At 41.9% G+C, this 12,349-nt stretch overlaps 1 protein-coding gene across 1 annotated transcript in view; it reads right to left on the bottom strand.

The window, feature by feature from the left end:
* Positions 1-2,773, bottom strand: part of RBP1 (retinol binding protein 1) — a 70,142-nt gene extending 67,369 nt beyond the window's left edge. Inside the window, exons 1-2 of the mRNA XM_038746076.1 lie at positions 2,417-2,773; positions 1,606-1,784 (exon numbers count right to left, since the gene is read on the bottom strand). Of these exons, the coding sequence (XP_038602004.1) occupies positions 1,606-1,784; positions 2,417-2,489 (252 nt within the window). The 5' untranslated portion in view covers positions 2,490-2,773. The remainder of the gene's footprint in view (positions 1-1,605; positions 1,785-2,416) is intronic.
* Between the last annotated feature and the right edge of the window lie 9,576 nt (positions 2,774-12,349).

Raw genomic sequence — 12,349 nt, forward strand, 5'->3', positions numbered from 1 at the left:
ATGGGAAAGTCACTTCACTTCTCTGTGCCTCAGTTCTCTCATCTGTAAAAGGGAAGACTGTGAGCCCCATGTGGGACTGGGACTGCGTCCAACCCAATTCGCCTGTATCCACCCCAGAGCTTAGTACAGTGCCTGGCACATAGTAAGCACTTAAACACCATTATTATTATAACTGTTTTACAACTCTGGCTATCTAAATCCGTTTCCACCTCATACAAGCAGTAGGGAAGCAGCGTGGCCTAGTGAAAAAAGCCCAGCTCTGGGATTCAGAGGACCTGAGTTCTAATTTCAGGTTCTCCACTTGTCTGCTGTGTGATCTTGGGCAAGTTCCTTAACTTCTCTGTGCCTCAGTTCCCTCATCTGCAAAATGGGGATTCAATACCTGATATTCCTACTTAGACTGTGAGTCCCATGCCAGATCTGATTATATGTACCCTAATGCTTAGTAGGGTGCTTGGCACATAGTAAGTGTTTAACAAAGACCACAATTACTGTACCTGCAGGCCTGAAGTTACAAATATTTTCCAGGCGATAAAATTAAAAATCAGCTTTTAACATGATTACCCGCCTGATTGATTTTGGTAAACATCACTGTGATAAAGTATTCAAAAGTGAGCTAGCTAGTTTAAAAAACAAACACCCCAAAACGCTCTCTAAAAGATTCTTTACATAGGTTTAACAATCCTGTTAGATCAGATAAACTTTTTGGGTTTAGAAAGGTGTAGCATACTTCTGTTCTTTAGAACAATAGTACTTTCCTTTCAGCCAGTGACTGCTTTTGTAAGTTTTACTTGGACAATTTCCCTTGCAAATAGCAGCTCGAAAAACCTACTGCATACTCAAAGTGATTTACAGTCTCTTTAATAAAATTTCAGGCCCTTTTCCTTTCCTGCACCACGTAACTTAACATATGCTGTTTAGGTTTGGGATTTTTGAGCAATGTCTTTTTTTTCCCCTGTCTTGGAACTTTATTCCATTTTACCCCTTTCATTTCAAGCAATGAAGACTAGCATAATGAGTTTCTTTTACCAATCAGCAAAATTCCTCCCTGAGAGTTAGCAGAAAAGTGTTGACCTTATAGTACCATAAAGAACAGCATCCAACTCTTAACTAAGTAGTTGGAATTCTTGTGTCGTTCACTGCTAATTGGTGTTTTATATTGGTCATGACTTGGAAAATACTGCTACTTTATCAAGAGGTCAAAAGGATGTTTTCTTGATGTTACTGTAATGTCCCTGCTCAGTTTTGTTTATCTAAAGTTTAGTTAAGAATGGCTATTGAATACATTGCTTGCAATTATTCTAATGAAACTTCCTCTGGGGAGAAAGAGGTACTGGAAGGGGAAATGCAGGGTGGGGAAGGGAAAGGTCAGAATGTAAAATGTCTCTAACATCTAAATATATACTATTTTTCCCAACCCTCAAGCAGCTTCAACTAAAAAGTCTAGAAGTAGTGAATATACATGCATGCGAAAACACAACTCTCTACATTTGTGCATATTACATACCAAAGTGTTTTGTACTGCTGTTGTACTTTCCTCAAAACACTCACATTGCCTAAAAGACATTGGACCTTAAAACAGTGTAAATTCAATCTAATTCTCACCATGCATTTGCGATCATCCACGCCAGATAAATCCTCCTCAAACTCCTTCCCTACATCAAATTCCATGATGTAGTTCCTGAAAGTGCTCAAAGTTTTAATGATCATATGATCTCCATTCTGAATGATCTCTTTGTCTGGTTTTAGCAAGTTGGCAATTTTCCTCACAGCAACATTTACATCTGAAGGGGGAGAAAAAAAATGATAAAATTTTAAGTCTTTTACAAAAGATGGGGAGTAGACAATCGGATTGTGATGGACAAAAAGAAAAAAATATTTCACCAGCATTTTATACCCAAATATTTCCAAAGCTTAAACATTTTGCCTACCTGATTTACAAATGCAACAAGGTTTTCAAGAAGCATTACCAGACTTTTAAATCCCCCTAAACCACACATCACACGTTTCTAATCCCATTACTGTGGCTCTTTGTCACCAATTAACCCCAATAAATGATTTTTTCCCCTCAAATTTGCAGCACAAGAGACTAAACCCAAAGACCTTCCTTCTAGTACCTTTTATGCTGTCTTTGCAAATACCCTTTTGTGTTCATCAGCAGTCAACCAAAGGGTAATGCAACTTTAAGTACGATCGCTTTGTTTGCGACTCCTAAGTGACCCAAAACAAGTTACTTTTAAAAGCTAGTTAATGTAACAACAGAACATAAAGCTAGTTTAGAAGAAAGGATGGCAAAAGACACCGTAACGCGTGCAAGCATTGTTAGGGATGCTTTCTGTAAAGCAGATTCACCTTCCAGCTTCTGAGAAGTGGTACTAGATTGCAAACTAAATAGCAGACAAACAAACAGTCTTACCTAAGGCTTTCAGATACTCTTCAAAATTTTCATTGCTCAACATTTTCCAGTAACCATTGAAATCTGCAGGCATTTCAGAAATATCCAAAGACAGAAGAACCTGGGACTGGCCTTACTGCTCCTGCTGTTGTAGCAGCTGCTGCTTTGCACAGTTCAATGCCTTAACTCTCTGTCGAGTCTGAATTCAGACTTCCTTTATCTGCTCTTCAGGCGGTGAGCTTCTCTTGCAAGCCTCCTAATCCGATTACTGTTTTAGTGCTGCTATTAAATCCTTGAACAAAGCTGGACCATTCTGATTTATAATGGCAACAAGACAGCTTGATTTAAACCTTCCACACAAAGGCTGTAAGGCTACTGATTACCTAGGGAACCATTTTAACCGATTTGCTCCTCCCTCCTTAATACCAAGTGCACTTTAGGGGATAAGATGGATGGCTTTGCTTGCCTAGATGGGGGGTGGAGGGGCTCTGGAGAACTTATTTGTCTCCGGTTTGTTTTCCACTTTGGAAAATGTTAGTGCTGTAGAGGCAAACGCTCACACAGACTAGAATTTTAGAAGGCTCTTTGGAGTAGTTTAGTGAATTATTCTGACAGTGATTATGTTGTAGGCTAGGGTGATCAGGACAGTGTGATTGTTAGTTGATTAGCTGGAGAGAAATGAATCATTTGGTCCAGTTACAGGGGAATAAAGAGGCCCCATGGCAGATGCAAAGACAGAAATGAATGGAAACTCCAGAGAATGCGACAGCCAGGGTTTATCCCAGTCTGACCACTTCCATCCAGCTGGTAATAATTACATTGCTTGTTAAACACTTACTGTGGGCCAAACACTGTTCTAAGCACTGGGGTAGATACAAGTTAATCGAGTTGGACACAGTCTCTGTCCCACGTGGGGCTCACATTCTCAATCCTCACTTTAAAGATGAGGTAACTCAAGCACAGAGAAGTTAAGTGACTTGCCCAAGGTCACATAGCAGACAAGTGGCAGAGACAGGATTAGAATAATAATAATAATAATAATGACATTTATTAAGCACTTACTATGTGCAAAGCACTACTCTAAACGCTGGGGTGGTTACAAGGTGATCAGGTTGTCCCAGGGGGGCTCACAGTCTTAATCCCCATTTTCCAGATGAGGTAACTGAGGCCCAGAGAAGTGAAGTGAGTTGCCCAAAGTCACACAGCTGACAATTGGCAGAGCTGGGATTTGAATTTAAGACCTCTGACTCCAAAGTCTGTGCTCTTAACCCAGCATCCCCCTCTCCATCCCCACTGTCTTACCTCCTTCCCTTCCCCACAGCACCTGTATATATGTGTATATATATGTTTGTACATATTTATTACTCCATTTATTTATTTTACTTGTACATATCTATTCTCTTTATTTTATTTTGTTAATATGTTTAGTTTTGTTCTCTGTCTCCCCCTTCTAGACTGTGAGCCCACTGTTGGGTAGGGACTGTCTCTATATGTTGCCAACTTGTACTTCCCAAGTGCTTAGTACAGTGCTCTGCACACAGTAAGCGCTCAATAAATACGATTGATGATTGATTGATTTTTACTCCCAGACCCATGCTCTATCCACTAAGCCACCCTGCTTCCCACAGTATTTACTGAGCATTTGTTAAACACCCAGAACTGGATCCTGGGCCCTGAGGGAAGAAATTAAAAAGGAAAATATAACGTGCTTCCTAGAAAACAGGACAGTGAGAAAATAATGATAATGAGACAATAATAATAGTGAAGTGACAGCAAGTCACTTCACTTCTCTAGGCCTCAGCTACCTCATCTGTAAAATGGGGATTGAGACTGTGAGGCCCATGTGGGAAAGGGACTGTGTCCAACCCAGTTGGTCTGTACGTACCACAATGCTTGGTACAGTGTGTAGCACATAGTAAGCACTTAACAAATACCATAATTATTATTAGTAGTAGTAGTAGTAAGCTTAGTACTTACTACTACTGTGTTGGGAAGACAAAGGATAAGCACATGCATCCCACATTGGGCTCACAACCTAACGGAGAGGGAGAACAGGTACTTAACCTGCATTTTACACCTGGGAAAATTGAGGCAGAGAGAAGTTAAAGGACTTGTCTAAAGTCCCATGGCAGGCAAATGGCAAAGCCAGGATAAGAACCCAGGTCCTCAACTCCCAGACAAATGCTCTTTCCATTAGGCCAGGTTGTTTCTCAGACCAAAAAATGGAAACATAAAGATATAGAAAATAAAATAAATATGAATAATAAAAGAATTCATTAGAATCCAAATGTGAAAAGTTTCATTAAATCATAAGCTCCTCAAGAAGAGGGATTGTGCCTGTTTTATTGTTTGTGTTTAGTAAACCGCTCTGCACACAGTGAGTGTTCATTAAATACCATGGATTGATTGACTGACTGGTTGATTGAAAAGTGTTGAAACATTTAATAATGTTACTGAATCTGGGTGGGAAGGGGGAAGGAAGAAAGCCAAAAAGACACTACTGGTGACTGAATTCAAGTTTTCCAATACCTGTTCATTCATTCAGTTGTATTTATTGAGCACTTACTGTGGGCAGAGCACTGAACTAAGGGCTTGGTAGAGTACAATACAATAATAAACAGACACATTCCCTGCCCACAAGGAGCTTACAGTCCAGCAGTGTGGAGAGAGACACATGAATACAAATGAAGAAATTACAGCTACATACATAAGTGCTGTGGGGCTGAGAGGGGGCAAGACAAAGAGAACACCAAGTCAGGACAAGGCAGAAGGGAGTGGGAGATAAGGAAAGGTAGGGCTTAGTCTGGGAAGGCCTCTTGGAGGAGATTTGCTTTCAGCAAGGCTTAGGAGCCAGGAGCGTGCAATTTCCTGCTGAATCTTGCTTTTCTGCTCTTTAATCAATCAATCAATCAATCGTATTTATTGAGCGCTTACTATGTGCAGAGCACTTTACTGATTGCCCTCCAGCTCCCACACTTTATTCCTCCAAAACTGATGTGGACCTAGGAGTTACCTGTACCAGGGAGGAAAGTCTCCCCCTCTACTCTGGTGAGACACTTAGCAGAATTAGATTGTAATCAGCTGGGAGAAGGGGCACATGATCTGATTACCTTGGAGGAGGTCACCAATTAACAGGATCACTGTCCATAAAGATGGTATTGCTTCATGGAACCTCTTGGCTATAAAGGAGAAGGGAATTCCAGGTAGTGTGTTGGGAGGGAGCAAGATATTAGCTACTAGTTAGATGAGAACAATACACAATGACTAGGTTAGTTAAGAAGGAGCATTATGTGTTAGGGTAGAGTGCAAGAAAAAAATGATAGATAAGAGTTTAGACAGAGCATGTCTTAGAGCAGGAATTTCTGCTGGATTCAGAGAAGATCGGGGTTGGAAGATTTTGAGGAGTTGGGACAATTGTTTAGAAAAATCACCTGGGCAGCAGAGTGGAGAAGAGAGAGACTTAGAGGCAGAGAAATCAGTGAGGAGATTGATGCAATAGTTCACCTGGGATGTAACAAGTGCCTATAGGGAAGCAGTGTGGTTCACTGGAAAAGAGCCCGGGCTTTGGAGTCAGAGGTCATGGGTTCAAATCCCTGCTCTGCCAATTGCCAGCTCTGTGACCTTGGGCAAGTCACTTCACTTCTCTGGGCCTCAGTTCCAGATGAGGGCATTTGGAAAATGGGGATTAAGACAGGGAGCCCCCTGTGGGACAACCTGATCACCTTGTAATCTCCCCAGTGCTTAGAACAGTGCTTTGCACATAGTAAGTGCTTAATAAATTCCATTATTATTATTATATCAGTGTGCTGATGCTTTGGATGTAAAGAAAATTGAGGGATCCCTCCTCAGTAGAGGACTCCATTGTCCCACCCACCTCTGGGGGCTTTGTGAGAGACAAGGGAATCTCAGAGAGGCTTCAAGACCCCTACAAAGTGGTCACCATTGCATATCCCCAATCATATCCACACACTGCCAACAATCAGATTCTGCCTGGGGAAGCCAATCAGAGGCTGTGTCCTGTGAGTACCCCAGGAGCATCTCATCAAGTAATCTTTTCAAGTGGTAGACTGGGATCAAATAATTGACACCCAAGGACCAATATTTTATTTTGTCTTTCCTACCTTAGGAGTTGGAGATTTTTCATGTACCCATCCAACAGACTACAGCTCTCCCCATCTTCAAAGCCCTTCTGAAATCACATCTCCTCTAGGAGAGCTTCCCTGATAAATTTCTAATCTCCTTACTTTGTATCCCTCAGATGCCACTTCAGCCCTTCACAAGCCCTCAAGTTCTCTCAATATCCCAGTAGTACTTAGGAACATATCAATCAATCAACAGTGAGAAAGGGAAATGTTGATGGAGTCACTGTAAGGTTCTGAGAAAGGGAGTGGCAAAATCAAAGCAATGCCTGAAGAAGATGATTTTTGTTCCTCTGATAGGATAGATTGGAGAGCAGATGGGCTGGAGACAGGAAAGTTTGTAAGGAAAACACACTTTTGCCTATTTAACAATTTTGTTATTATATAAACCCTTAAATTAAAGCCAGCTGTAAATAGGAAATACAGCTGTGATTTAAAGGAAAGGGTACTCAAAGGGGCTGCAATTCTGCACAACTCTGAATGGTGCTTCTTTTCAATTACTACTACTATTCCAATATTTAGAGAACCTCATTTCTAATCTATCTATGGTGTCAGTCACAATTCATTCATTCAGTTTCATTTATTGAGCACTTACTGTGTGGAGAGCACTGTACTAAGCACTTGGGAAGTACAAATCGACAACATATAGAGACGGTCCCTACCCAACAATGGGGTCATAGTCTAGAAGAGGCACACAGACAACAAAATAAAATAAGTAGGCAGGTGTCAATAGCATCAGAATGAATGTTATAGCTATATACACATCGTTAATAAAATAAATATAAGTATGTGCAAATAAAATAGAGTAATAAATATGTACAAATATATACAAGTGTTGTGGGGAAGGGAAGGGGGTAGGGCAGAGGGAGGAAGGGGGGTGATGGGGAGGAGGAGGAGAAAAGTCACAATGACAAATTCAAAAGTCAGTGGAGAGGTCCTTAGGGACCATTCCTTTAAACCAGTGTCCCTTGAAGGGAAGGAGGTTCTGGGACTCCAGTTTCAGGGATTTGAGTATGTCTCCTTCATTAAGATAATTTTTTATGGCATTTTTTTAAGCATTTATTATGTACCAGGCACTGTACTGAGCTCTGGGATAGATATAAGGTAATCAGGTTGGACATAGTCTTTGTCCCACATGTATTAATCCCCATTATACAGATAAGGTAATTGAGGGCCAGAGAAGTGAAGTGACTTGCCCAAGGTCACACAGCACATGAGTGGTGGAGCCAAGATTAGAAGCCAGGTCCTTCTGACTCCCAAGCTTGTGCTCTAGCTTTTCAACATTTCTCCAGCAGTATGGGATGCTGTTCACACTCACATTCTGGACTAAGCTTGTTATGGACAGGGAATGTTTCTGCTAATTCTGTTGTATTGTAGTCTCCCAAGTATTTAGTACAGTGCTCTGCACGTAGTAAGCACTTGAGCCCGTTGTTGGGTAGGGACCGTCTCTATATGCCGACTTGTACTTCCCAAGCACTTAGTACAATCAATCAATCAATCAATCGTATTTATTGAGTGCTTACTATGTGCAGAGCACTGTATTAAGCGCTTGGGAAGTACAAATTGGCATCACATAGAGACAGTCCCTACCCAACAGTGGGCTCACAGTCTAAAAGGGGGAGACAGAGAACAGAACCAAACATACCAACAAAATAAAATAAGTAGGAAAGAAATGTACAAGTAAAATAAATAAATAAATAGAGTAATAAATATATACAACCATATATACATATATACAGGTGCTGTGGGGAAGAGAAGGAGGTAAGATGGGGGGATGGAGAGGGGGACGAGGGGGAGAGGAAGGAAGGGGCTCAGTCTGGGAAGGGCTCCTGGAGGAGGGGAGCTCTCAGTAGGGCCTTGAAGGGAGGAAGAGAGCTAGCTTGGCGGAGGGGCAGAGGGACTGGGGGCATTCCAGCCCAGGGGGAGGATGTGGGCCGGGGGTCGATGGTGGGACAGGCGAGAACAAGGCACGGTGAGGAGATTAGCGGCGGAGGAGCGGAGGGTGTGGGGTGGGCTGTAGAAGGAGAGAAGGGAGGTGAGGTAGGAGGGGGCGAGGTGATGGACAGCCTTGAAGCCCAGGGTGAGGAGTTTCTGCCTGATGCGCAGATTGATTGGTAGCCACTGGAGATTTTTGAGGAGGGGAGTAATATGTCCAGAGCGTTTCTGGACAAAGATAATCCGGGCAGCAGCATGAGGTATGGATTGAAGTGGAGAGAGACACGAGGATGGGAGATCAGAGAGAAGGCTAGTGCAGTAGTCCAGACGGGATAGGATGAGAGCTTGAATTAGCAGGGTAGCGGTTTGGATGGAGAGGAAAGGGCGGATCTTGGCAATGTTGCGGAGCTGAGACCGGCAGGTTTTGGTGACGGCTTGGATGTGAGGGGTGAATGAGAGAGCGGAGTCGAGGATGACACCAAGGTTGCGGGCTTGTGAGACGGGAAGGATGGTAGTGCCGTCAACAGAGATGGGAAAGTCAGGGAGAGTACAGTGCTCTGCATGCAGTGAGTGCTCAGTAAATACGATTGAATGTATAAATATGACTGATTGAATGATTTTCAGACTGTCCAGAACTCAACAGCGCTAGCATAACAGAGTTAGTAGAAAATGGGAAATCTTTTAAATTAAAGGGAGGAATATTCAAGAAAAATTTTAAGGTTTAAGCTAACCATCTTTACTTCCCTCTTGATTGCATCACTGAGGCAAAATTATAAATGTGGAAGACGAGAGAGAGGGTAAAATCTCTAAAGTGTATAGCCAGCTGTTATTCATTCAAAATCCAGAAGATGAGGGTTGAAGCTATGAACTGAAGGTGGTACAGAAATGCATTTAATGGGAAGAAAATTGTCTGAATTGTTCAACACAACAAAGGAATGAATCAAAATGCTATCATAAACTGATAGTCCTCTTTATTCCAGCAGTTAGTGCACCTGGAATTAGAATTTAGGTTCTACCAAACTGTTTCAAAGCAAGGTAAGAGGCAATTGAGGCATTGGAAAGAGCAAAGGAGACTTCCAATTTTTGGAATTGGGGAGGCAAAGCCAATTAATCAATCTTTACTCATTCAAAAGACTGGGTCAGATATTTTAGACCTTCCTAAAATGCTACTTGGAGAATACTATTTAAAACTAGAGAAACAGTGTAGTTTAGTGGAAACAGCAGAGGATTGATAGTCAAATAATTTAGATTCTAATCCCAGCTCTGCCACTTGCCTGCTGTATGACTTTGTTCAAGTCATTTAACTTCAGGACCGAGATGTCCTGAAGGCAGGAGGAAGTACAAGACTACAGAGAAAGGAAAAAGATCAGGATTGGGGATATAGATTTGGGAATCATTAATATAGAGATGGCAGTTGAAGCAATGGGAGTAAAGGAGTTCTCCTAGGGAGTGGGTGTACATGGAAAATAGAAGGGACACAAAACTAATTCTTGAGGGGCTCCTGCAATTTTTTAATGCTATTTGTTAAGCACTTACTATGTGCCAAGCACTGTTCTAAGTGCTGGGATAGATGCAAGGTTATCAGGTTGTCCCACATGGGGCTCACAGTCTTAATCCCTATTTTACAGATGAGGTAACTAAGGCACAGAGAAGTTAATTGTCTTGCCCAAAGTCACACAGCTGACAAGTGGCGGATCTGGGATTAGAACTCATGACCTCTAACTCCCCAGTCTGTGCTGTTTCCACTAAGCCACACTGCTTCTCTTAAGTTAGAGGGTGGGAGGCAGAGTATGGGCAGGGATCATGTCTACCCGCTCTGTTATACTGTATTCTTCCAAGTGCTTAGTACAATACTTGGCACACAGGAGTATCTCAATCAATAAGAGATATTGTCTGATTGAGCCCACAAAAGAGACTGAGAGTGAGCAGCCAGAGAAATAGGAGGAGAACCAGGAAAGGACAGTGTCAGGAAAGTCAAGGTTGGATAATCCTTCCAGTTGAAGGGGATGGTTGACAGTGTCAAAGGCACCTGAGAGATCAAGGAGCATTAGGATGGAGTGGATCTGGCCAAAAGGAGATCACTGATGACATTGAAGAGGGCAGTTTTGGAGGAGTGAAGAGGGTGGAAGCCAGATTGAAAGGCATCAAGGAGAGAATTGGTATCTAGAGAGGTATTTTTTTTTCTCCTTAGGATAGAAGACACATGAGCAAGTTTGAAATCAGTGAGGAAGAAGTCAGTGGTGTCTACAACAACTTCAAGGCAGTTGGAAAAAGATGAATGGAAAGCTCATCAGTGACCTCCAAGTGACCTTCCCTGACTAAGCCCTCTTTTCCTTTTCTTCTATGCCCTTCTGCATCACCCTGACTCGCCCCCTTATTCGTTCCCCCTCCCAGCCCCAAAGCACTTGTGTACTCATCTGTAATTTTTTACTTATATTAATGTCTATCTCCACTTCTAGACTGTAAGCTCCATATGGGCAGGGAATGTGTCAGGTTATTGTTATAGTGTATTCTCCCAAGAGCTTTGTACAGTGCTCTGCACACAGCAAGCACTCAGTCAGTACAATTGACTGACTGACCAATGCCTCAAGGTTTCCCAACCTAATTTACAATATCCTGATTGTGATCATTTTCCATGCAGCAATTTAGGTTGGGTAGGGTAGACACTGGGAATCAATGCATTCATTCATTTATTCATTCAGTTGTGTTCATTGAGCACTTACTGTGTGGAGAGTACTGTACAAAGCACTTGGATAGTACGATTCAGCAATAGAGACAATCCCTGCGCACACCGGGCTTACAGTCTAGGCAGGCTAGAGTGTTTCCTGATTATCCCAGGATCATAAGTGATTGACATCTTATGCCTGAGGGTGTTGGCAGCCTCCCTTCTCTCCTCTCCACCCTTTTACTTCCTACCTGGACTCCAGGGCCAGCTCTGAGTGGAACCTCAGCTAGTCTAGCAGTCCAGTAGGAGCTACAAAAATCACTACCCAGTACAGTGTTCAAGGGGAACTTTGGAGACAGTACTTAAGGAGTGGGACAAATTGATTATTGTCTGCTGCTAAGCGATTCAAATGTTGAGGGTCAGGCTTGGCCTGAATGGAATCATGACAATAATTGAACTATCCACTAAAAACCGAGGCAAAATACCATTCCCTTCACTAAGAAGGCACAGCCATGAAGAAGATTTCAAGGGGCAAGCATTCATCATTTTCCACTTCGAAATGATTTAAAAAATACCCGATATAACTCTACTGTTTCACACCATATGTCTGACCACAAAGGATTATTTTCATTTGGGATTCACAAAATACGTGACTCATCCCTTCCCAGTTTTTAAATATTGCCCTCCAATTCTGACCTATGCAATAGAATCATTTTAATCCCAGAGTTACTCATGGCTTTTTCAGTGAAGTTAATTTTATGAGCAAATGGACAGCTGTTTCACCCAAGTGTGCTTTGTTCATTCAATCATTTTCTGAAAGAAAGGCTAATATGGAAAGGTCAAGAGAGCAAAGAGGAACCTTAAACATGCCTTCCTCTATGGTCTATTTAATATTTAAATGTGCAAATTGACTCATGCATATAAGATATATGAAATTAAATGTAGTCCATCAGGGTGCCTAAATGGATATTTCTAAGATAGATCACCCAATTCTTTCAGTCTACTTAAAATTTGGAAAAGAATGGCATCGGATCTATTTACAATTGTGCTCCCATTTCAATTCTATTTGTACTATGCTTCAAATTGGGTCGTGTGAAAGGCTGCTGGGGTAATTGAGTACCAAGAAATATGTGCCAGATTTTACGTCAACCAAGAACCGTGAGAGCATTAATCAATCCCCTTTATATAGCTGAAGACAAGGACCCCAAAAGAATG

Source organism: Tachyglossus aculeatus, chromosome 1, assembly GCF_015852505.1.
Source record: "Tachyglossus aculeatus isolate mTacAcu1 chromosome 1, mTacAcu1.pri, whole genome shotgun sequence".
In the NCBI taxonomy this organism is placed as follows: Eukaryota; Metazoa; Chordata; class Mammalia; order Monotremata; family Tachyglossidae; genus Tachyglossus; species Tachyglossus aculeatus.